Raw genomic sequence first — 20,084 nt, 5'->3', positions numbered from 1 at the left:
GGAGCGGGATGGGGGGAGCAGGCCCAGCACGGTACCAAGAGGGGGCAGGTGGAGCAGGCTTAGCGCAGGTGCCCGGGGGGCAGGAGGAGCAGTCCCACCACAGCACCGGGGGAAGTGTGTGTGTGGGGGAAATCAGGCCCAGCGCAGTGCCCAGAGGGGGCAGGGGGAGCAGGCTTAGCGCAGGTGCCCCGGGGGGGGGGGGGGAGCAGGAGGAGCAGTCCCATCACAGCACCTGGGGAAGTGTGTGGGGGGGAAATCAGGCCCAGCGCCCGGTGAGATGGGGGAGTGCACCCAGCAGGCAACACAGAGAGAGGGGAGCCCACCGGCACTGGGACACGGATCCCTGTCTTGAAACCAGGCCAGAGCCCTGGGGGTCAGGGGTTTGGTTCCCACAGGAAGGTCTGTCTGAAGCCAGAGCTCCAGGAGGTTTCACTGCCGGGCTCGGGGTCCTCAGCGGGGGCCCGGGGCAGGGCTGGGACCTGTGTGTGAACCAGTCCCCTGCCCCAGCAAGCCCAGCTGTTGCTCCTTGGAGCAGCTGGCAGGGGGGGTGCGCGTGCTGGTTGAGCGAGAGCTGAGGGCCGCATAGGCAGCCTGGAACAAACGTGGGAGCTTCGTGTTAATCTCTTTATTACCCATGTACAGCTCTGGGCACTCCACTTGGCACGGCTGCCCCTGGAGCGGGAGAGAGGCTTTCCTCCCAGGGACAGGTGCTGCAGCCATCCAGCACGAGAGACGCTGGATCGCAGCAGAGCAGGGTGCTTCAGGCTGTGGCGGCCGCCATTCCAAACACCACACCCAGGCACTACCCCCTTGTTCTGACCCAGCCGGCTTGTCATTTGCTGTGCTCCCGAGGCCGTGAGGGGTCTCTGAGCAGGAGTCTACCTCGAGGGACACGCTGGGCAGGGCTCACCCTAGTGACTCAGCGTCGAAACCTGGGTTCGTGCAGGGGCCCTATGGACAGAGGCAGGAGAATCACGAGAGCGAGGGACAGAAGCAGTACCAGAGGGCCCCCCCCAGACGGCTTCAGGGCAGGGACAAATGACACCCTGTGAGGGTCCCAGGCCCTTCCAGCAGCTGTGTGAGTGGGCTGGGCCCTGACCAAAGCATCCCACACACCCGGGGAATCAAGAGGACACGGATTTACTGGCAATAGAAAATAGCCTTCCAGAGTGGCTGCTGTGACTGATGAGCCCTCAGCAGGGCACCCCCACAGACTGCTCCAGACGGCCCGGCCCCGGGGGCGATGGGCCCGAGCAGCTGCTCAGAGCCCGTTAGGCAGGCTGGCCCAGCCCAAACGCTGCTGGAACTTGCGTGGTTCTGCTCTCAGGAGGCCCGGCTGCAGCCTGGCAGTTGCATCTAGGGTAGTTCTGATGCTGGCACTAATCGGCCCAGTCCCGAGTGAAGAGGGAGGAAGTGCCCATCTGGGCTGGATCCAGTGCTGGGAGGAGGCCCAGCCCAGGGTGCACCTGCAATGCGCCAAGAGGCTCTTTCACACCCAGGCCCAAGTCCAGGTGCAGCCATGGGGGACGAGGGAAACGCCAGGAGGCAGTGGGGCACTAGCTGACGGTGTCTGGGGCGCTCTCCGCACTGGCAGCCACCTGCCGGCTAGGGTGGGTTTCCGTGCCAACCGCTGCTGGCAGGGCCGCCGGGGCAGCACCAGGGACCTCCTGCGGGCTGGAGCCCGGGGCCACCTGAGCTGCAGCGGCCTCGTAGTCAGAGATGCGGCGCTGCACAATGGAGGGCATGAGCTGCACGTAGGCCCCCATCAGGCGGTGGTTGGAGTGGACGAGCTTCCCAGCGCAGCCATCTAGACAGGCCTCCTGCAAGGACAAAGCACAGGTATCATGAGGGACGCGGCTCCATGGAGAGCAGATTCCCATTCCTGCCCACAGCTCCCACTGCCTGGCCCCCTGCCATCCTCAGTACCCGTGCCCATGAAGCAGGCAGCCCGTGGCTCTGACACACGGGGTGCAGAGCTAGGAACAGAGCTCCTCGGCCTGGAGGCAATGAGCTCCCCCGCAGCCCCAGGCCTGGGGGACTGGGCAGGGGGCCGAGCTCACCTCCTCCCTGGTGGGTGCCCGGTAGTTTCAGGTTGGAGATGCAGCGCTGGAAGCAGAGCTCCGTCATCCTGTTGTAGACGAGCAGGAAATCCCGCAGCTGGAACGAGAGCGGGGGGGAGGGTGGGGGGGGGGGGGGGCGGGGGTTAGACCCTGACTCTGGGACACTCCCCCAGGCCCCGGCTCTGCACAGATTCCCCCCCCCCCCCCCCCCTGCAGACCGGTACCCCACCGCCCGGGCGGGATAGCCAGCTCCGCTTCCCCCCCCCCCACCCCCCATCTCCCCCGGCCAACACCCCCCCTCCCCCGTCCCCGCAGACCGGTACCCCCACCGCCTGGCGGGATGGCCAGCTCCGCTTCCCTCCCATCCATCCATCTCCCCCGGCCAACACCCCCTCCCCCCCCCCCGCAGACCGGTACCACCATCGCCTGGCGGGATAGTCAGCGCCGCTTCCCCCCCCCACCCCCCATCTCCCCCGGCCAACTCCCGTCTCCCCCCTCCCCGCAGACCGGTACCCCCACCGCCTGGCGGGATAGTCAGCGCCGCTTCCCCCCCCCCACCCCCCATCTCCCCCGGCCAACTCCCGTCTCCCCCCCTCCCCGCAGACCGGTACCCCACCGCCTGGCGGGATAGTCAGCGCCGCTTCCCCCCCCCGCCCCCCATCTCCCCCGGCCAACACCCGTCTCCCCCCCCACCCGCAGACCGGTACCCCACCGCCTGGCGGGATAGTCAGCTCCGCCCCCCCCCCCCGCCCCCCATCTCCCCCGGCCAACTCCCGTCTCCCCCCTCCCCGCAGACCGGTACCCCCACCGCCTGGCGGGATAGCCAGCGCCGCTTCCCCCCCCCCGCCCCCCATCTCCCCCGGCCAACTCCCGTCTCCCCCCTCCCCGCAGACCGGTACCCCACCGCCTGGCGGGATAGTCAGCTCCTCCCCCCCCCCCGCCCCATCTCCCCCGGGCAACACCCCCTCCCCCCCCCCGCAGACCGGTACCCCACCGCCTGGCGGGATAGTCAGCTCCGCCCCCCCCCCGCCCCCCATCTCCCCCGGCCAACTCCCGTCTCCCCCCCCCCCGCAGACCGGTACCCCACCGCCTGGCGGGATAGTCAGCTCCGCCTCGCCCCCCTCCATCCATCTCCCCCGGCCAACTCCCGTCTCCCCCCCTCCCCACAGACCGGTACCCCACCGCCTGGCGGGATAGCCAGCTCCTCCCCCCCCCCGCCCCATCTCCCCCGGCCAACGCCCGTCTCCCCCCCCCCCCCCCCGCAGAGACCGGTACCCCCACCGCCTGGCGGGATAGTCAGCGCCGCTTCCCCCCCCCCCACCCCCCATCTCCCCCGGCCAACACCCCCCCCCCTCCCCGCAGACCGGTACCCCACCGCCTGGCGGGATAGTCAGCGCCGCTTCCCCCCCCCCCACCCCCCATCTCCCCCGGCCAACACCCCCCCCCCTCCCCGCAGACCGGTACCCCACCGCCTGGCGGGATAGTCAGCGCCGCTTCCCCCCCCCCCACCCCCCATCTCCCCCGGCCAACACCCCCCCCCCTCCCCGCAGACCGGTACCCCACCGCCTGGCGGGATAGTCAGCGCCGCTTCCCCCCCCCCCACCCCCCATCTCCCCCGGCCAACACCCCCCCCCCTCCCCGCAGACCGGTACCCCACCGCCTGGCGGGATAGTCAGCGCCGCTTCCCCCCCCCCCACCCCCCATCTCCCCCGGCCAACACCCCCCCCCCCCCCCGCAGACCGGTACCCCATCGCCTGGCGGGATAGTCAGCGCCGCTTCCCCCCCCCACCCCCCATCTCCCCCGGCAAACTCCCCTCTCACCCCCCCCCCCGCAGACCGGTACCCCCATCGCCTGGCGGGATAGCCAGCTCCTCCCCCCCCCCGCCCCCCATCTCCCCCGGCCAACTCCCGTCTCCCCCCCCCCCGCAGACCGGTACCCCACCGCCTGGCGGGATAGCCAGCTCCTCCCCCCCCCCCGCCCCCCATCTCCCCCCGGCCAACACCCCCTCCCCCCCCCCGCAGACCGGTACCCCACCGCCTGGCGGGATAGTCAGCTCCGCCCCCCCCCCCCCCCCGCCCCCCATCTCCCCCGGCCAACACCCGTCTCCCCCCTCCCGCAGACCGGTACCCCATCGCCTGGCGGGATAGCCAGCTCCTCCCCCCCCCCCGCCCCATCTCCCCCGGGCAACACACCCCCCCGCAGACCGGTACCCCCACCGCCTGGCGGGATAGCCAGCTCCTCCCCCCCCCCCGCCCCCCATCTCCCCCGGCCAACACCCCCTCCCCCCCCCGCAGACCGGTACCCCCATCGCCTGGCGGGATAGCCAGCTCCGCCTCGCCCCCCCCGCTGCCCCGGCTCTCGTGCCCCGCCCCCACTCACGCTGCGAAGTTGCTGCTGCTCCCCCGGCAGCTCCATCCCCAGCCCACGTGACCTGCGCCGGCGCTTTGCATAGGCCACGTGACTCACTTCTCCTCCGCCCGACCCTGCCGGACTTCAAACGTCACTTCCGCCCTGACTATGACGTCACACACGGTCCGCGAGCCCCAGCTACTCCGAGGAACGCCTCTCCGGTCATACCCTTACGTCACTTCCGTCCTGCTTTATAATCTGTTTCCGGGATCAGGTGTCATTTTCATCCTCCTTACCTGGAGCGGCTTCCGGTCCTCTCTGGTGATGTCATCAGTTCCGTTCCCCCTCCTGCGCCGTTGCCCGGCTCCTGACGTGGCTTCCGGTCTGTCCCGGCCGAAGCGGATCCGGCGCTGGGGACCCGGCAGCGGCCGGAGCAGGTGGGGGGGGGTCGGAGGGGCCCTGGCGCGGGGGGGCGGAGGGGCCCTGCTGGGGGCGGGGCGAGGAGGGGGGGGCGGAGGGGCCCTGCTGGGGGCGAGGAGAGAAGGGGGGGTCGGAGGGGCCCTGCTGGGGGCGAGGAGAGAAGGGGGGGTCGGAGGGGCCCTGGCGGGGGGGGGCGAGGAGAGAAGGGGGGGTCGGAGGGGCCCTGGCGGGGGGGGGCGAGGAGAGAAGGGGGGGTCGGAGGGGCCCTGCCGGGGGCGGGGCAGGGAGAGAAGGGGGGGTCGGAGGGGCCCTGCTGGGGGGGGCAGGGCGAGGAGGGGGGGGTCGGAGGGGCCCTGCTGGGCGAGGAGAGAAGGGGGGGTCGGAGGGGCCCTGCTGGGGGCGAGGAGAGAAGGGGGGGTCGGAGGGGCCTTGCCGGGGGCGGGGCAGGGAGAGAAGGGGGGGTCGGAGGGGCCTTGCCGGGGGCGGGGCAGGGAGAGGAGGGGGGGTCGGAGGGGCCCTGCTGGGGGGGGTGGGGAGAGGAGGGGGGGTCGGAGGGGCCCTGCTGGGGGGGCCTCACTTCTGCTTAGCATCCCCTTTCTCCGGGTGTCCCTCACCCCGCACATGGGCTTGGCAGGGGGCACGGGGAGCGCGTGACATCACTGGGTTCCCCTGGGAATCCCCCGCTCCCTGCCCAGAGCTCTGTGGGGTGGCGGTCGAGGTAGTGCCCTGGTGGGAATGGGGTTTGTCTGGAGGCCCTGCTGGGAGCTGCCTATCTCCCTGCCCCGCATGTGGGACAGGATGGGGTGGCCATGCAGCAGGGTTCAGTTGTGGTAGAGAACAAGCGGCTTTGGCCCCCAGGGCCTGGCTAAATTCCCCCAGGGTGCAGGCCCCAGTGGCTCCTGGGCTCATAGGAGGGGGAGAGAGTTGGCTGATTCCCATTGCTAGACACCCCCCCTCCCCCGATCCCCTTTCGCCCGGTGTCCCTCACCCCGCACATGCCTCCCAGTCTGGGCTGGTATCCCAGGCCTAGGGCCCAGGGGAAGGTAACGGGAGCGGTGGGGTGGGGTGTGGTGCTGCCTGCTGTGGAATGTGCCCTGGCCGGTCTGGGCAGGCTGGGCTTTGGCTTGTGCTGGAGCCTGCAGCCCCATGCGTGTCCCCCTTGCTGACTGCCCGCCTGCCTCTGGGCTGGGAGCTGGAGTAATGCTGTAACCCCCAGTGTGCCGGCTGCCCATAGCTCCCTGGCCCTCTGTGCAGGAGGGCTCGGTGCTGTCCCCTCCCCCTGGCCCAGCGTGGCGGCCAGCTGGGCCCAGGTTTTCTGTCAAGCTGAGTGAAGTGTCCCTCTAGCTTGCTTTTCTGTGGGGTGCGGGGCTGGGCTGCAAGGCAGGCTCAAGGGGTCTGGCTGTGTCTTAATTTCTCCTGAACGTGCTGCCCTGGAAGCAGGAGCCAGCTGCAGATTGGTCTCTGCCTGCTGTTTGCGTGGGGTGGAGCAGTGCCCCCCACGGAGCAGTGCCCCCCACGGAGCAGTGCCCCTGGCATGGGCTGAAGATAGCTCCTGCTGCAGAGCCTTGGGGACGTGGCTTTTGGCACCCGCTCCCTGGGCACTGGGCCAGGAGCTGCTCAGGTGTGTTCCCGGGGCAGCCTGCGCGTCCTGGCTCCATTGTGGAGCTGTGTGCTGAGAGCTCAGGAGATGGTGTGAGGCAGGGAGCTGTCGCTGCCCCAAGGGGAGGGGCTGCTCAGCCTGGGAGGTGGGGAGCAGATGCTACTCCCTCTCTGTGAATCGAGGGCCTCCTGTTCCACACAACCCCCCCCCCCCCCTCCTGGAACAAGAGAGAGTCACTGAAACTGACAGGGAGCAAAGGAAACGCTTCTAAACACAGGGCACCTGGGCCTCTGGAACTCACTGCCAGCAGGTGCCATGGCCCAGGAAGGTCCCAGCATCTCTGTGGAAGACGGGCCCCAGCTGTACATCAGGGAAGGGGTACACAGGGGAGACCTTCGGGGATGGGGGCGTTCAAGCCAACTCTCAGGTGAGCTCCCACAGGAAGGGGGATCTGGGCAAGCTATTGTTTCTTGAGGGCGGGGAGCCGATCGCTTGGGCAGGACGCAGCCCTGGGGAACAGGCTGGGGACGGGGGGAGCCCAGGGGGACTCGGCTTCTTCAGCTGTGCTGTCTCTGGTGCTAAGGCAGCCACCTCTGGGGTGAGTCCCAGCCACACCGCTGTGTCTGCTAGGAGCACATGGTGTGTCCGTGAGCCCAGTCCTCAGCAATGCGATGCTGCCTCTAGTCCACTCTGCTCCATGATCCCCAGCCCTAGGGGGCTGCTTTGAGCCTGGGGCAAGGGAGTCCCAGCCCTGGAGGTGGCAGAGAAGTGTGGGTCTGTGGGCCCTGGGCCTGCACTGCCCTGAGTGGTCCTGTGTTGGGAGTAGTGGGCACCCACCCACGCGCCAGGCAGGAGAGGCAGAGTGGGGGTGCCCCCTGCCTGGAGTCTTGGCAGGGATCTGGTAGCCGCTGCCTCTGGGGCAGGCTCCGGAGCCCGTGCACACAGAGCCCATTGTTCTCAGCTTGTTTTTTGTGTTGTTTTAATGGAGATATCCCATCTCCTAGAACTGGGAAGGACATCGAGTCCAGCCCCTGCCTTCACTAACAGGACCAAGTACTGATTCTGCCCCAGATGCCCAAGTGGCCCCCTCAAGGATTGAACTCACAACCCTGGGTTTAGCAGGCCAATGCTCAAACCACTGAGCTATTCTCCCCCCCCCTTATCGGGCGTGACTGGCAGGTGTAGGCAGCGATGGCCCCTGGGGGCGGGAGCAGGAGGTCTTTGCCACAGGCTCTGGCGAGGGACTAACCTGAGTTACCCACGAAGGTGCCCGTGGGCAGCAGGCGGCTGGTGATCGCTGGAAGCCAGGACATGCTGTCAGCACTGCTGCCATTCTGACCAGGGGCCTGGGGAGTGCCCAGGGGGCTGCCTCTATCGCCTCAGCGCTCAAGGCAGCCTGTGGGCAGGGCCAGGCCTCCTATGGGCAGACAAGATGCCCAGGGGTGGTGTGGGCTGTGCTCAGGGGCTGGTATCCTGGGGGGTGAGGGTAAATCTGTGCCACTCTCTGAGGGCGGCCGTCCGGGCTGAGTCCCAGGAGAGCTCCTCGGAGAGCTGGATCTGGCCAGGGCAGTGTCTCGCGGGAGCCTGGGGGGACAGACTGGCCCCTCAGCATCACCCTGTCTCTGCAGATCCTGACCATGACGGATGGGCTCATGAGCAAAGCTGCCACGATGGAGATCCCCATCAATGGAACCGGGGACACGGGCAGCCTGCCGGAGGACGATGGCCTGGAGCAGGTATGTGGGCTGGGACTGGGCTTTGAGAGGGAGGCCGGGTTAGATGGGCATGTTGGGGAGACAGCACCAGGCTGGGGGGAGGGGAGGCGCCGGCCTAGAGGGGCTCTGGAACTGCTCCCTACGAAGCCAGGCAGGACTCTGGGGGAGCCTCCTCTCTGGGAGCAGACTGTTTCCAGGGCAAGAAGCTCACACGGCTTCCACCTCCCTGGGTCTGACCCCGGAGCATTCAGCCTCCCCTGCCCCTCCGTGCGCTTCCCACAGCGAGTCCGCCCGGGCGGGATCCTGGGGGAGCCAGAGGGCCCTGCACCCCCACTCCGCAGTCAGACGTGACTCTCGGCCAGCCGGGAACAGACGGTTTATTAGACGACAGGAACACGGCGTAGAACAGAGCTTGTTGGCACAGAAATCAGTGACTTTCAGCCAAGTCCATCTTTGGGAGTCCTGGGCCAGATGCCCTGGATTCCCCCCTCGAGTCCCCCCACGCAGACTTCCAGCCACCCCACCTCCGACACCTCCCTGGATGCCCCTCCTCCTTTTCTTTGTCCCGCTTCCCCAGCAAAAGGTGTCACCTGTTTGCACACACACACACACACACACACACACCCCCCTGCCCGGGTCTCAGGTTACACAGATGCAAACAGCTGGGCAGCCTCACCTGCCCCGAGGGCCTCAGCAAAACCACCCCCCAATTCCCATTGGTGCGGCACACAGGGAAACTGAGGCACGCGCAGTATTGGTATAGGACAGTAAGACTCACGTGCACCATAACAAGATGAATAAAACCCCACTTCGTCACAGACTCCCATAAACTTGAGTACAATCTAACAAGGGAAAACCCCAATTGGTCATGGGGGCACCGGCCTAGGGGGGACGTGTCGGGGGGAGGGGAGGTGCCAGGCTAGGGGGGCCTGTTGCGGGGAGGGGAAGCGCTGGCCTAGAGGGGCGTGTTGGGGGGAGGGGAGGGAGCGTCAGGTTACGGGGGAGGGAGGCAGGCAGTGTGTATTGGGCTCTAAGGACCCACAGCTCCCTCCTTGGCTGGGCCTTTGGCACCAGGGACCCGTCGTTCCGCGTGGCTCCCTGCGGCGATTCCAGCCTGGTCCCGCTCCCCGGGAGTGTTTGCAGCGAATCACCGTTTGTCAATCACCCGGCTACAGAGCCTGGGCGCCTAGGCCAGCACACAGGGCAAAGGTGAAGCCAGGCCACAAGCAGGCTCTTAAGAAGAGCTCTGTGGCTCCTGCAGTCATTGGCCCAAGGAGAGGCATTACCTCACCGTTGTCTGTCAGTCCCAGGGGAGAGCCGGGGGGTCCTTCCTCAGGGCAGCTCCATTCCAGCCTCCTGACCCTCCAGCAGCATCCACCCATCCGTCCAGGGGTTACTGCCCTCGGGGTTCGGTGTGGGCGGCTGGAAGTGCTTTGGGGGAGGAGGGGCTGATTTGTCTCTCTGGATCTTCTGTTGATCTGGGTCAGTTTCAGCCATTTCTTTAGTGGCCAGTCCTGCCCCCAGACACGAGGTGACCTGTCTCCTGTGCACCCGCCTCGCCAGGAAAGTACAGAGGGAAACAGACACACAGAGGAGTCACAGGGATGGTACAGAAAATCCCCCCTTCCTCCTAGGTTGGCAGCAGGGCCAGGTTGACTCCTAATCCCAGGGGCCAGGCTGAGCCCAACTTCCCTGGACTCTGCTCTTGTCCGTTTCAGGATCTGCAGCAGGTGATGGTGTCGGGGCCCAACCTGAACGAGACCAGCATTGTGTCGGGGGGCTACGGGGGCACCGCCGAGGGGATCATCCCCACCAGCAGTGTCAAAGGTAAGGAGCCCTGGGGCGGGGAGCTGGGGGGTCCCTGGAACTGGTGCCTCTGCTGGGGCACTGCCACCTGCAGTCTGCCAGGCAAAGGGTGCTGCAGGGCGAGAGATGGGCTGCCTCGAAGTCTGGGGCAGGAGTGGGCCCCCGGGGGCTCTAGAGGGCAACGGTGTAAGGGAGGAGACAGCTTTGCTGTGGGGCAGGAGCTCTGCAGTGGGGCACTAGAGCCCGTCCTCTGCAGTGCCCCCGGTGGCACAGCGCCCCATTGCAGAGGAGGGGCACTAGCCTCTGCTGCCTGCGCCCCTGCCAGGGCAGCCAGACTGGGTCTGCCGAAGTCATGGGGAGCCCCGACTCCCCCCGGGCAGCCTAGGAGAAGAGCCGCTGAGCCGCAGCGCCAAGCCAGCCCTGCCCCGCCTGGCCCCAGGGGCTCTGCCGGCGGGAGCGCTGGAGCACAGCTGCTGCCCCTCCCCTGGAGTGGGAGGCTAGCTCGGCTGGCCGTGCCCAGCGGGCAGCTCATGGGGCAGAGGATCTGGCTTGCCGCATTGGGCCCCAGGCTGGGAGGCCAGGCCCACTGGGTGGGGGCACCCGGGGTGTGTGCCCCGCTCCGACCCTGTTGTGTGGTTCTGTCTAGGCCCTGCGGTGCGATATAACGCCTCCTTCCCGGGACTGCGGCTCCTCCATGCACAAGGTGGCTCCGTTTTCCCTCCTTGGGGCTTCACTAACTGGCTCTCTCTCTAGCCTGGCCTGGGGCTGTCAGAGGCCCGGGGCCCGTGGGCTGGCTGGGCCCTGGGGGGCGTCCGGGCTGCTAACCTGTCTGCTCCCTGCCGCCTGCTTCACATCCGCACTGACTGGTGGGGAGGCCTGGCTGGGGGCTCCCCTCACTAATGCTTCCTGGCCTTGGCTGGGCCCTGGGACCCCACCTCACTCCCCGTGGGGTCTAGTGCTGGGATCGGGGCCTGGGCTCGCTGGAGGAGCGTGTGGGGGAGGGGAGTGCTGTTGTGTGGTCCTTGGGCCATGTGTGGGTGTGTACAAGGCACCCTCAGGGGGGCACTAGCTCATTGGGAGCCCCCTGCCTTGTTCCGGTGCAGGCCTGGCCGCCGGCTAGCACAGGAGGGAGAGTGCTGTCCCCGGCCTGGGAGGGGCAAAATAAAGCCAGACAATTCCAGTGTCCTACCCCCTGGGCAGGTCCCCACCATGGGCCCATGAGGGGAGGGGTTGGCATCTTGTCCCCACTGTGCACATCCCCATGGGTGGGGGGGTAAGAACCTGCCAGGTTGCACTGGGGATCTCTACCAGGGCCAATGTCCAGATGCTGGTAGCCAAGACCCCAGCCTGGCCCCCCCGCTCCCCCCCCCCCCCCCCCGGGCCTCTGTTCTGAGGCAAGGGCGTCAGGGCTGCCCTGACCATGAAGCTCCTGCCCCATGGAGGGAGGCAGCCCAGGCATGGGGTCCCCTGCTACCCAATTAGCTGAGCCGCTGGCTTCACCCCTGCAGTCCTTTGGCTCAGAGACGGGGTGGTGAAGAGGCTGCGTTGGCAGAGTCCCGGCAGGTGGCCTGCGCCTAACAGCCAGGTGTGTCAGTGGCCCAGTGTGTCACTGCTTGGAGTGAGAAGGACAGAAATCTGTAAATCCCAACGGGGGCTGTGCAGGGGGAGGGAGATTGGGGCTACAGCAGAGGGGCGGCGGGACGGTCTATGGCATGGAAAGGTGAGCAACGGGAGAGTGTAATTAGCCTGTGGAACTCTCTGCCACAGGATGTCCCTGAGGCCAAGGACCTGGCCATTCTGTGGGGACGCACATAGCCAGAGGGATCGGAGGGAAGGACAGTTCTGGCAGAGATAGGAAACCTGGGCCGAGGTTTATGCCAGTCTGAGTATTGATGTCCCGGTTAAGACCTTCCAGGGGCAGGTTCCCCACCAGCACCTCAGACACAGGGCCTCTGGTGGTGAGGCTAGCTGGGCCCAGGTCTGGTCCCTGTGTGCAGTGCTGCTGCCCGGGGGTGCCCTGTCCTGGGACAGTCACCAGGCCCGAGACAGCTGGCTCAGCCCCCCCCTCTCATTGTCCCCTCACGCCATCTCCATTTCCCGCCCTGTGCACCTCCCCTGGCACTGCCCTGCCTGGCCCGTCCCCTCCCTTTCCAGGCACCTTTGTCACATCTCATTCCTCCCGAGGACCATCCATCTCACCCAGTGAATCTGCTGCCAGCCGGATCGCCAGCCAGGCAGATGCATCAGCAGGTACCGCAGGGCCCCTCCTTGACCCCTCATGGACTCCCTGCCCCGGGCCAGAGGGCGCCTTCCAGTCCCTGCGGGGGAATCGGCCCTGGGGAGCTGCCCCTGCCCTGCCGTGGTGTAGGGTTGAGGCCCCCGGGGGGGCTGTGGAGCCCCCCTGCTGTTGCTGGCATTGCAGGGCAGCCTGGAGGGGCCCAGGCAAAGGTGCCACTGCCCGGTGAGGCTACAGGGGCACCATGGCCTGGTGACTCGTGACGCTGGCCCCTGCCAACCCTCCCTCCCCCCAGCTGTTGTCCTGGCCCTGCGTGGCTGAGAGGCTGAACTTGGCAGCGCCTGCCCAGAGAGGGCTTGCCGTCCCAGCTGGCTTGGAAACCATGGGACAACGGGGGCGGGGTGTACATGCGCCAGGGCCAGTGGGGCTGCTGCGGGGGGGCAGTAGGGCTGCCGTGGGGACAGGGGAGTGTGTGTACCTTGGGGCCAGTGGGGCTGACGCGGGGGCTGGGGTGTATGTGTGCTGGAGCCGGGGGATGGGTGCGCTCTGAGGCCAGGGCTGACGGGGGTTACGTGCCCTGGGGCTGCCATGGAGGGGACATACGTGCACCTGGACCAGTGGGGCTGACGTGGGGGGGGGGGCATCTGTGCCCTGGGGCCAGTGGGGCTACCTGGGAAGGGGGACTCGCCCTGGGGCCAGTTGTACTGCCAGTGTGTGTGTATGCTGGGGCCACTGGGAGGAGCGGGGGATGGGTGCGCTCTGAGGCCAGGGCTGACGGGAGTGGGGGGGGTAGGCTTCCCTATGGGCACCCAGTGGGTCACTGTTTCGAGCTTTCCCTCCCAGCTAGGTGGGCTGTGAAGTGGTTTCTCCTCAAATCCACTGGCTCCGGGAGCTGGGGCTTTAGGCAAACCTGGGAGAGTTGGTGGCACCAGGTCCCCCATCCTCCTGTTGGTGGGGCACTGGCCCCACCTTCCCCATGCTGCTGGGGGCACCAGGGCGCTCAGCCCAGCCGTGCGGAGTGGGTCTCGGGCTGGGGGGATCCCCCAGAGCAGGGCCCCCAGGGACAGTGACTAGGCCTTCCAGGAGATGCTACCCCACATCCCATCCAGGGGGCTGAATCAAGGCCTCAGTGCAGTGGGGGAGGGTGTGTCTCACTGCCTTGTCCTGGGCCCCCTGTGTTCCAGGCTCCGGGCTGCACCCGCCCCACCCCAGCCCCCTGGCGGCAGGAGATGAGGCCACCCGGGGCATCGCTGTGGAGAAGTTTGATATTGTCAAGAAATGGGGCATCAACACGTACAAGGTGAGTCTGTCTCAGGCCATGGGTGGGTGGGAGAGGGAATGGGCAGTCCTATTTGGGGAGGGGCCAGCTGTCCCATGGGGCGGGTGGGGAGGTCCAATGGGGGGATGGGCTGCCTAGGGGAGAGAGACTAGCTGTCCCATGGGGTGGGAGGGGGGAATGGACTGCATTGAAGTGGGGGGGCGAATGGGCTGCCCCTGGAGCTGGGACTGGCTGTCCCATGGAGGTGGGGGAATGGGCTGCCTGGCAGAGGGAGGGGTGGCTGTCCCATGGAGTGGAAGGGGGGAATGGGCTGCCTGGCAGAGGGAGGGGTGGCTGTACCATGGGGCGGAAGGGGGGAATGGGCTGCCTGGCAGAGGGAGGGGTGGCTGTCCCATGGGGTGGAAGGGGGGAATGGGCTGCCTGGCAGAGGGAGGGGTGGCTGTCCCATGGAGGTGGGGAAATGGGCTGCCTGGCAGAGGGAGGGGTGGCTGTCCCATGGAGGTGGGGAAATGGGCTGCCTGGCAGAGGGAGGGGTGGCTGTCCCATGGGGCGGAAGGGGGGAATGGGCTGCCTGAGGGGAGGGACCGGCTGTCCCATGGGGCCAGGTAGGGGGCTGGAATACAAACTGCATGAATTTCCCTCCTGAATATTCAGTGGGGGTTTGTGGGAGCTGCCCCTCGTGGAGCCCCTCCTCCCCCGGGCCCTGAGGAGCTCTTGACCCATCCCCCTCCCGCAGTGCACCAAGCAGCTGATCTCGGAGCGCTTCGGCCGGGGCTCGCGCACGGTCGACCTGGAGCTGGAGACGCAGATCGAGCTCCTGCGAGACACGAAGCGCAAATACGAGTGTGTGCTGCAGCTGGCGCGGGCGCTGACCCACCACTTCTACAGCCTGGTGCAGACCCAGCACGCCCTGGGCGACGCCTTCTCCGACCTGAGCCAGAAATCCCCCGAGCTGCAGGTGTGGGCCCGGGGCGCGGGCCGGCCGGCTGGGGTGGGGTGGGGCCCTGGGCGACGCCTTCTCCGACCTGAGCCAGAAATCCCCCGAGCTGCAGGTATGGGCCTGGGGCGCGGGCCGGCCGGCTGGGGTGGGGTGGGGCCCTGGGCGACGCCTTCTCCGACCTGAGCCAGAAATCCCCCAAGCTGCAGGTGTGGGCCCGGGGCGCGGGCCGGCCGGCTGGGGCGGGGTGGGGCCCGGGGCGACGCCTTCTCCGACCTGAGCCAGAAATCCCCCGAGCTGCAGGTGTGGGCCCGGGGCGCGGGCCGGCCGGCCGGCCGGCTGGGGCGGGGTCCGGGGCGACGCCTTCTCCGACCTGAGCCAGAAATCCCCCGAGCTGCAGGTGTGGGCCCGGGGCGGGGGCCGGCCGGCTGGGGCGGGGCCCGGGGCGGGGGCCACTTGGTACCACTATCATGGCCTGTGACCTGGGCCTGGAGCCTCCCCTCCCGTGCGAATGGGAGGCTGATAGGGCCCTGCCACACAGGGGGTGGAGAGGGGAGGTGCAGTGGAGGTTGCAGAACTGCAGTCAATGGGCCAGGGAAGTGCCCCAGGCTGGACCATGGCACAGGAGGGATGGGCTCTTTCATGGGGGGGCAGGAAGGCTTCCAGCATCCTTGGGGCCCTGACCCGCCCCGTCCCAACCCCAGGAGGAGTTTGGCTGTAACGCAGAGACGCAGAAGCTGCTGTGTAAGAATGGAGAGACCCTGCTCGGGGCTGTCAATTTCTTCGTCTCCAGCATTAACACCCTGGTGAACAAGACTATGGAGGACACGCTCATGACTGTTAAGCAGTACGAGACGGCCAGGTGAGCGGGTGAGGGGGGCCCAGCCAGGAAGCGCTGGGGGCCGACACAGTGGAGAGAGCAAAGGGTTACGGTTCCCCGGCTCAGGAGAGGGCGGGTGGGGATGAGGAGGGCCCAGGCAGGGGGCGCTGGGGGCCGGCACAGTGGTAGGGGTGTGGGGGCCCGGGCCAGGGGGCACTGAGGGCCGGCACAGCAGTAGGGGTGAGGGGGGCCGGGGGCGCTGGGGGCCGGCACAGCAGTAGGGGTGAGGGAGGCTCGGGCCGGAGGGAGTGGTGGGTTACAGTTCCCCATGCTCGGTAGAGGGCGGACGGGGGTGAGGGGGGCCCTGGGGGCTGGAACAGTGGTAGGGGTGAGGGGGGCCCGGGCCGGAGGGAGCAATGGGTTACGGTTCCCGGTGCTCGATAGTGGGCGGACGGGGGTGAGGGGGGCCCTGGGGGCCGGAATAGCGGTAGGGATGAGGCGGGCCAGAGCAATGGGTTACGGTTCCCGGTGCTCGGTAGTGGGCGGATGGAGATGAGGGGGGCCTGGGCAGGGGGCACTGGGGGCCGGCACAGCAGAGGGAGCGATGGGTTACGGTTCTCCGTGCTCGGTAGAGGGCGGACGGGGGTGAGGGGGGCCCTGGGGGCTGGCACAGCAGTAGTGGTGAGGGGGGCCAGAGCAATGGGTTACGGTTCCCGGTGCTCGGTAGTGGGCGGATGGAGATGAGGGGTGCCCGGGCCGGGGGGCACTGAGGGCTGGCACAGCAGTAGGGGTAAGGGGGGCCTGGGCAGGAGGGAGTGATGGGTTACGGTTCCCCGTGCGCGGTAGAGGACCCATAGGGGCAGTGTGGCTCTGACCCCGTCTCTGCGCAGGCTGGAGTACGACGCCTACCGCACAGACCTGGAGGAGCTGAGCATGGGCCCGCGGGACGCCAGCACCCTGTGCCGCCTGGAGGCCGCCCAGAGCCACTTCCAGAGCCACAAGGGGAAGTACGAGAAGCTGCGGGCCGACGTGGCCGTCAAGCTCAAGTTCCTGGAGGAGAACAAGGTGAGGGGCGGGGCCTGGCAGCCATGGGTGCCAGGGGCTGGGCCGGCCTCCCTGCGCCAGGAGCAGGGCCAGGCCTCCCGAGCCACTCCATCCTGCCCAGTGCTCGGCGGCCTGCCCCACTGTGAGCCCCAGAGCCCCCGGTGTCGCTGGGCCAAGGCTGTGGTGACCCCATAGAGGTGTTGGGGGGCAGGGCCGGGGAGCGGGCTCGGGGGTGCTGGGGGGGCAGGGGGCCGGGGCGTGGGGGTGTAGGGTGGCGGGGAGCCGGGGGGCCGGGGAGCGGGCTCAGGGGTTGTTGGGGCGGGGAGCTGGGGAGCGGGCGCGGGGGTGTAGGGTGGTGGGGGGCCGGGGAGCAGGCTCGGGGGGGTGGGGGGCCGGGGAGCAGGCTCGGGGGTGTTGGGCGGCGGGGAGACGGGGAGCGGGCTCAGGGGGTGTTGGGGGGCCGGGGCAGGCTCGGAGGTGTTGGGGGGGCAGGGCTGGGGAGCGGGCTCAGGAGGTGTTGGGAGCCGGGGGGCCGGGGCAGGCTCGGAGGTGTTGGGGGGGCAGGGCTGGGGAGCGGGCTCAGGAGGTGTTGGGAGCCAGGGGGCCGGGGCGGGCTCGGGGGTGTTGGGGGGCGGGGGGTGTTGGGGGGGCAGGGATGGGGAGCGGGCTCAGGAGGTGTTGGGAGGCAGGGAGCCAGGGGGCCGGGGCGCGCTCGGGGGTGTTGGGCGGCAGGGCCGGGGAGCGGGCTCGGGGGGTGTTGGGCGGCGGGGAGCCGGGGAGCGGGCTCGGGGGGTGTTGGGGGGCGGGGAGCCGGGGAGCGGGCTCGGGGGGTGTTGGGGGGCGGGGAGCCGGGGAGCGGGCTCGGGGGGTGTTGGGCGGCGGGGGGCTGGGGAGCGGGCTCGGGGGGTGTTGGGGGGCGGGGAGCCGGGGTGCAGGCTCAGGAGGTGTTGGGAGGCAGGGAGCCGGGGGGCTGGCCTGGCGTTGATCTCTGCCCCCCCCCCCCCCCGCGCAGATCAAAGTGATGCACAAGCAGCTGCTGCTCTTTCACAACGCCGTCTCCGCCTACTTCGCCGGCAACCAGCAGCAGCTGGCGCAGACCCTGCGGCAATTCAACATCCGGCTGAAGACGCCGGGCGCCGAGAAGCCCTCGTGGCTGGAGGAGCAGTGAGCGGCCTGGACTCTGAGCTCTGGCCGGGGCCAGGCGCCTGTGGGCGAGGGGGACCCTGCGCAAGCCCCGCGGCCTGGACCCCGGCTGGGTACATGGGGTCCCCGTGCCTCGGACGGCCCTGGGCGCTGTGCCCGGGTGGGGGCTGGAGAGGGGCCCCCGTCTGCAACTCTGCCCTGGGAGTTCGGTGCCCCCAGCCTGGGCTGCTCCTAGGGGTGCTGCGCTTCAGTGACCCCTACCCAGTGCAGCTGCAGGGCAACGGGGGTCACTCCTGGGGGGCCGACGTGTCCTGTGTCCCATCCCCCACCCCCAACAGGCCTCACTCCTGGGGCGGGGGCGACATGTCCTGTCCCCACCAACAGGCCTCACTCCTGGGGGGGGGGGGGGACGTGGTCTGTCCCCACCAACAGGCCTCACTCCTGGGGCGGGGGCGACAGGCCCTGTCCCCACCAACAGGCCTCACTCTTGGGGGAGGGGGGGCGACATGTCCTGTCCCCACCAACAGGCCTCACTCTTGGGGGAGGGGGGGGCGACGTGTCCTGTCCCCACCAACAGGCCTCACTCCTGGGGGTGGCAGTGTCCCAACCCCCACGCCCCAACAGCTCTCACTCCTGGGAGGGGCTGGTGCGTCCTGCCCCCCCCCCCAACAGGCCTCATTCCGGGGGGGGGGGGCGTGTCTCTCCCCCCCCCCCCGCACTTCAAGGCCTTCTTGGGAGTGGGAGGGGGCAGTGTCTCCTGTCTTGCCCCTCCATGTTCTCGGGGGGGGGGGGGGGGGGCTGGGAGCCAGGACTCCTGGGTTCTATCCCAGCTCTGGCTTGTGACCTGGGGCCAGTCCTTCCCTCGCCTTGTGTAGTTGGTCTCTGGCATTTCCGGAGGGGGCGGGGGGGTCAGCTGCTTTCATTACTTCCTCCCTCCTTGGACTCGCACACTACAGCCCCTTCCTCCCCTGCACTGGGGCAGCAGGTGTCTGGGGACTACCCTGTCCCTGGGATCCAGCCCCCTCCCCAGGGGCCGGGCAGGGGGGCGGGTTGGGCTTGGCACACTCCTGCCGGCTGCAGCCTTTCCATTTGCACAGAGCCGGCCTCCTGTGGCCAGTGCTGGCCACTCCAGCAGCACTGGGCTCCTTCGGTGGGCGGGGCGGTGGCCAGGTCTGACCTGTGCTGGCCACGCCGGGGCCCCTCTGCCGCCGGGCCAGGAGTGCCGGGCCCTTTCTCCTCTGCCAGGGGAGAAGTGGTTTGTTTTTCTTGCTAATTTAATCCCTGGTTCTACCCCACCCCCCACGTCTGTGAAGGTTCCAGAATAAAAGGGTACAAAGTCACCCTGCTTGTGCTGGGGCTGGGAGCCGGAGCCGGGCTGGGCATGGGGCAGGGCTGAGGATCGGACGGGGGCTCAAACTGCGGGACTGGGCAGAGGGGAGGGGGCGGCCTCTCACGGGGGCTGTGGCAGGACTCCTGCCCTCCCCCAGGACCTGCCAAAGGCTCTGCCCAGGGCCTTGCCGGGCTCGGGCAGGAGCCCCTGGGAGGCAGCCTCGGCGGGGCTGTCCTTCAGGGGGGTTGCTATGCTCATGCTGCCCCGTCCTGGCTGGTGCTCTGGGAAAGGACTGGGGTCATGGCAGAGCTGCTGACGATAAGCTGCCCGGGCCGTGCGGGCAGGGGATGACTGGTAGGGGGCAGAGCCTCTGTATGCATCTGTGAGCTCATCGCTGTATATCAGGGCTGCTGGATCCCAGCTTAGGGGGAGCCCGGTACTGGTGCCAGACTCTGTCCACCCCGCCCTCACAGCAAGGTACACTGGGCTGGGGCTCCCACCCACCACTGCCAGGCCTGTGCCCTGCAAGTGTATTATTGACTAGGGGGCTGCCCGTTTCCTTATTGCTGCAGGCAGACCTGTACCCTGCTGGGCCCCGGACTCCCAGGCCAGTCTGGGGCCCCGTCGCTCGGAGGTCTTTACCTCCCACTGCCATCCTGGCTCAGCAGCGTCTTTTCCTCGGGGTGCCGCAAAGGCTCCCTAGAGACTAACAAATTTATTAGAGCATAAGCTTTCGTGGACTATAGCCCACTTCTTCGGATGCCTATAGAATGGAACATATATTGAGGAGATATATATACACCCATACAGAGAGCATAAACAGGTGGGAGTTGTCTTACCACCTCTGAGAGGCCAATTAATTAAGAGAAAAAAACTTTTGAAGTGATAATCAAGCTAGCCCAGCACAGACAGACAGTTAGATAACAAGTGTGAGAATACTTACAAGGGGAAATAGATTTCAATGTTTGTAATGGCCCAACCATTCCCAGTCCTTATTCAAACCGGAGTTGATTGTGTCTAGTTTGCATATCAATTCTAGCTCAGCAGTTTCTCGTTGGAGTCTGTTTTTGAAGTTTTTCTGTTGTAATATAGCCACCCGCAGGTCTGTCACTGAATGACCAGACAGGTTAAAGTGTTCTCCCACTGGTTTTTGAGTATTTTGATTCCTGATGTCAGATTTGTGTCCATTAATTCTTTTGCGTAGAGACTGTCCGGTTTGGCCAATGTACATGGCAGAGGGGCATTGCTGGCACATGATGGCATATATCACATTGGTAGATGTGCAGGTGAACGAGCCCCTGATGGTATGGCTGATGTGATTAGGTCCTATGATGATGTCCACAT

At 67.7% G+C, this 20,084-nt stretch overlaps 3 protein-coding genes across 10 annotated transcripts in view; 1 reads left to right on the top strand and 2 right to left on the bottom strand.

Annotated features, from left to right (window-relative positions):
* The window catches only part of LCMT2 (leucine carboxyl methyltransferase 2), a 517,091-nt gene that overhangs the window by 466,179 nt on the left and 30,828 nt on the right, over window positions 1-20,084 (bottom strand). The gene's annotated exons all lie outside the window — the stretch shown is intronic.
* On the bottom strand, window positions 611-4,578 carry TIMM10B (translocase of inner mitochondrial membrane 10B). The gene is given in 4 exon segments (XM_065581944.1): window positions 611-1,820; window positions 2,061-2,096; window positions 2,098-2,157; window positions 4,441-4,578. Coding segments are annotated over 4 exon segments (396 nt in total). The 5' UTR covers window positions 4,477-4,578; the 3' UTR covers window positions 611-1,556.
* On the top strand, window positions 4,688-18,750 carry ARFIP2 (ADP ribosylation factor interacting protein 2). 8 transcript variants are annotated; one of them, XM_065581939.1, is made up of 10 exons: window positions 4,688-4,847; window positions 8,059-8,166; window positions 9,864-9,972; window positions 10,598-10,654; window positions 12,136-12,201; window positions 13,372-13,487; window positions 14,203-14,424; window positions 15,108-15,265; window positions 16,114-16,288; window positions 17,280-18,750. In XM_065581939.1, the coding sequence occupies exons 2-10, from the start codon at window positions 8,068-8,070 to the stop codon at window positions 17,433-17,435; spliced, it is 1,158 nt and encodes a 385-aa protein (XP_065438011.1). In that variant the 5' UTR covers window positions 4,688-4,847; window positions 8,059-8,067; the 3' UTR covers window positions 17,436-18,750. The 8 variants fall into 8 exon arrangements, with proteins under 8 accessions (XP_065438011.1, XP_065438008.1, XP_065438013.1 ...); XM_065581936.1 differs by having other exon boundaries at window positions 12,106-12,201; XM_065581938.1 differs by lacking the exon at window positions 4,688-4,847 and adding an exon at window positions 5,380-6,451 and having other exon boundaries at window positions 12,106-12,201.

The sequence above is a fragment of the Chrysemys picta genome, chromosome 1, assembly GCF_011386835.1.
Source record: "Chrysemys picta bellii isolate R12L10 chromosome 1, ASM1138683v2, whole genome shotgun sequence".
NCBI lineage: Eukaryota > Metazoa > Chordata > Testudines > Emydidae > Chrysemys > Chrysemys picta.
This window is presented reverse-complemented; position numbering and strand designations above follow the sequence as displayed.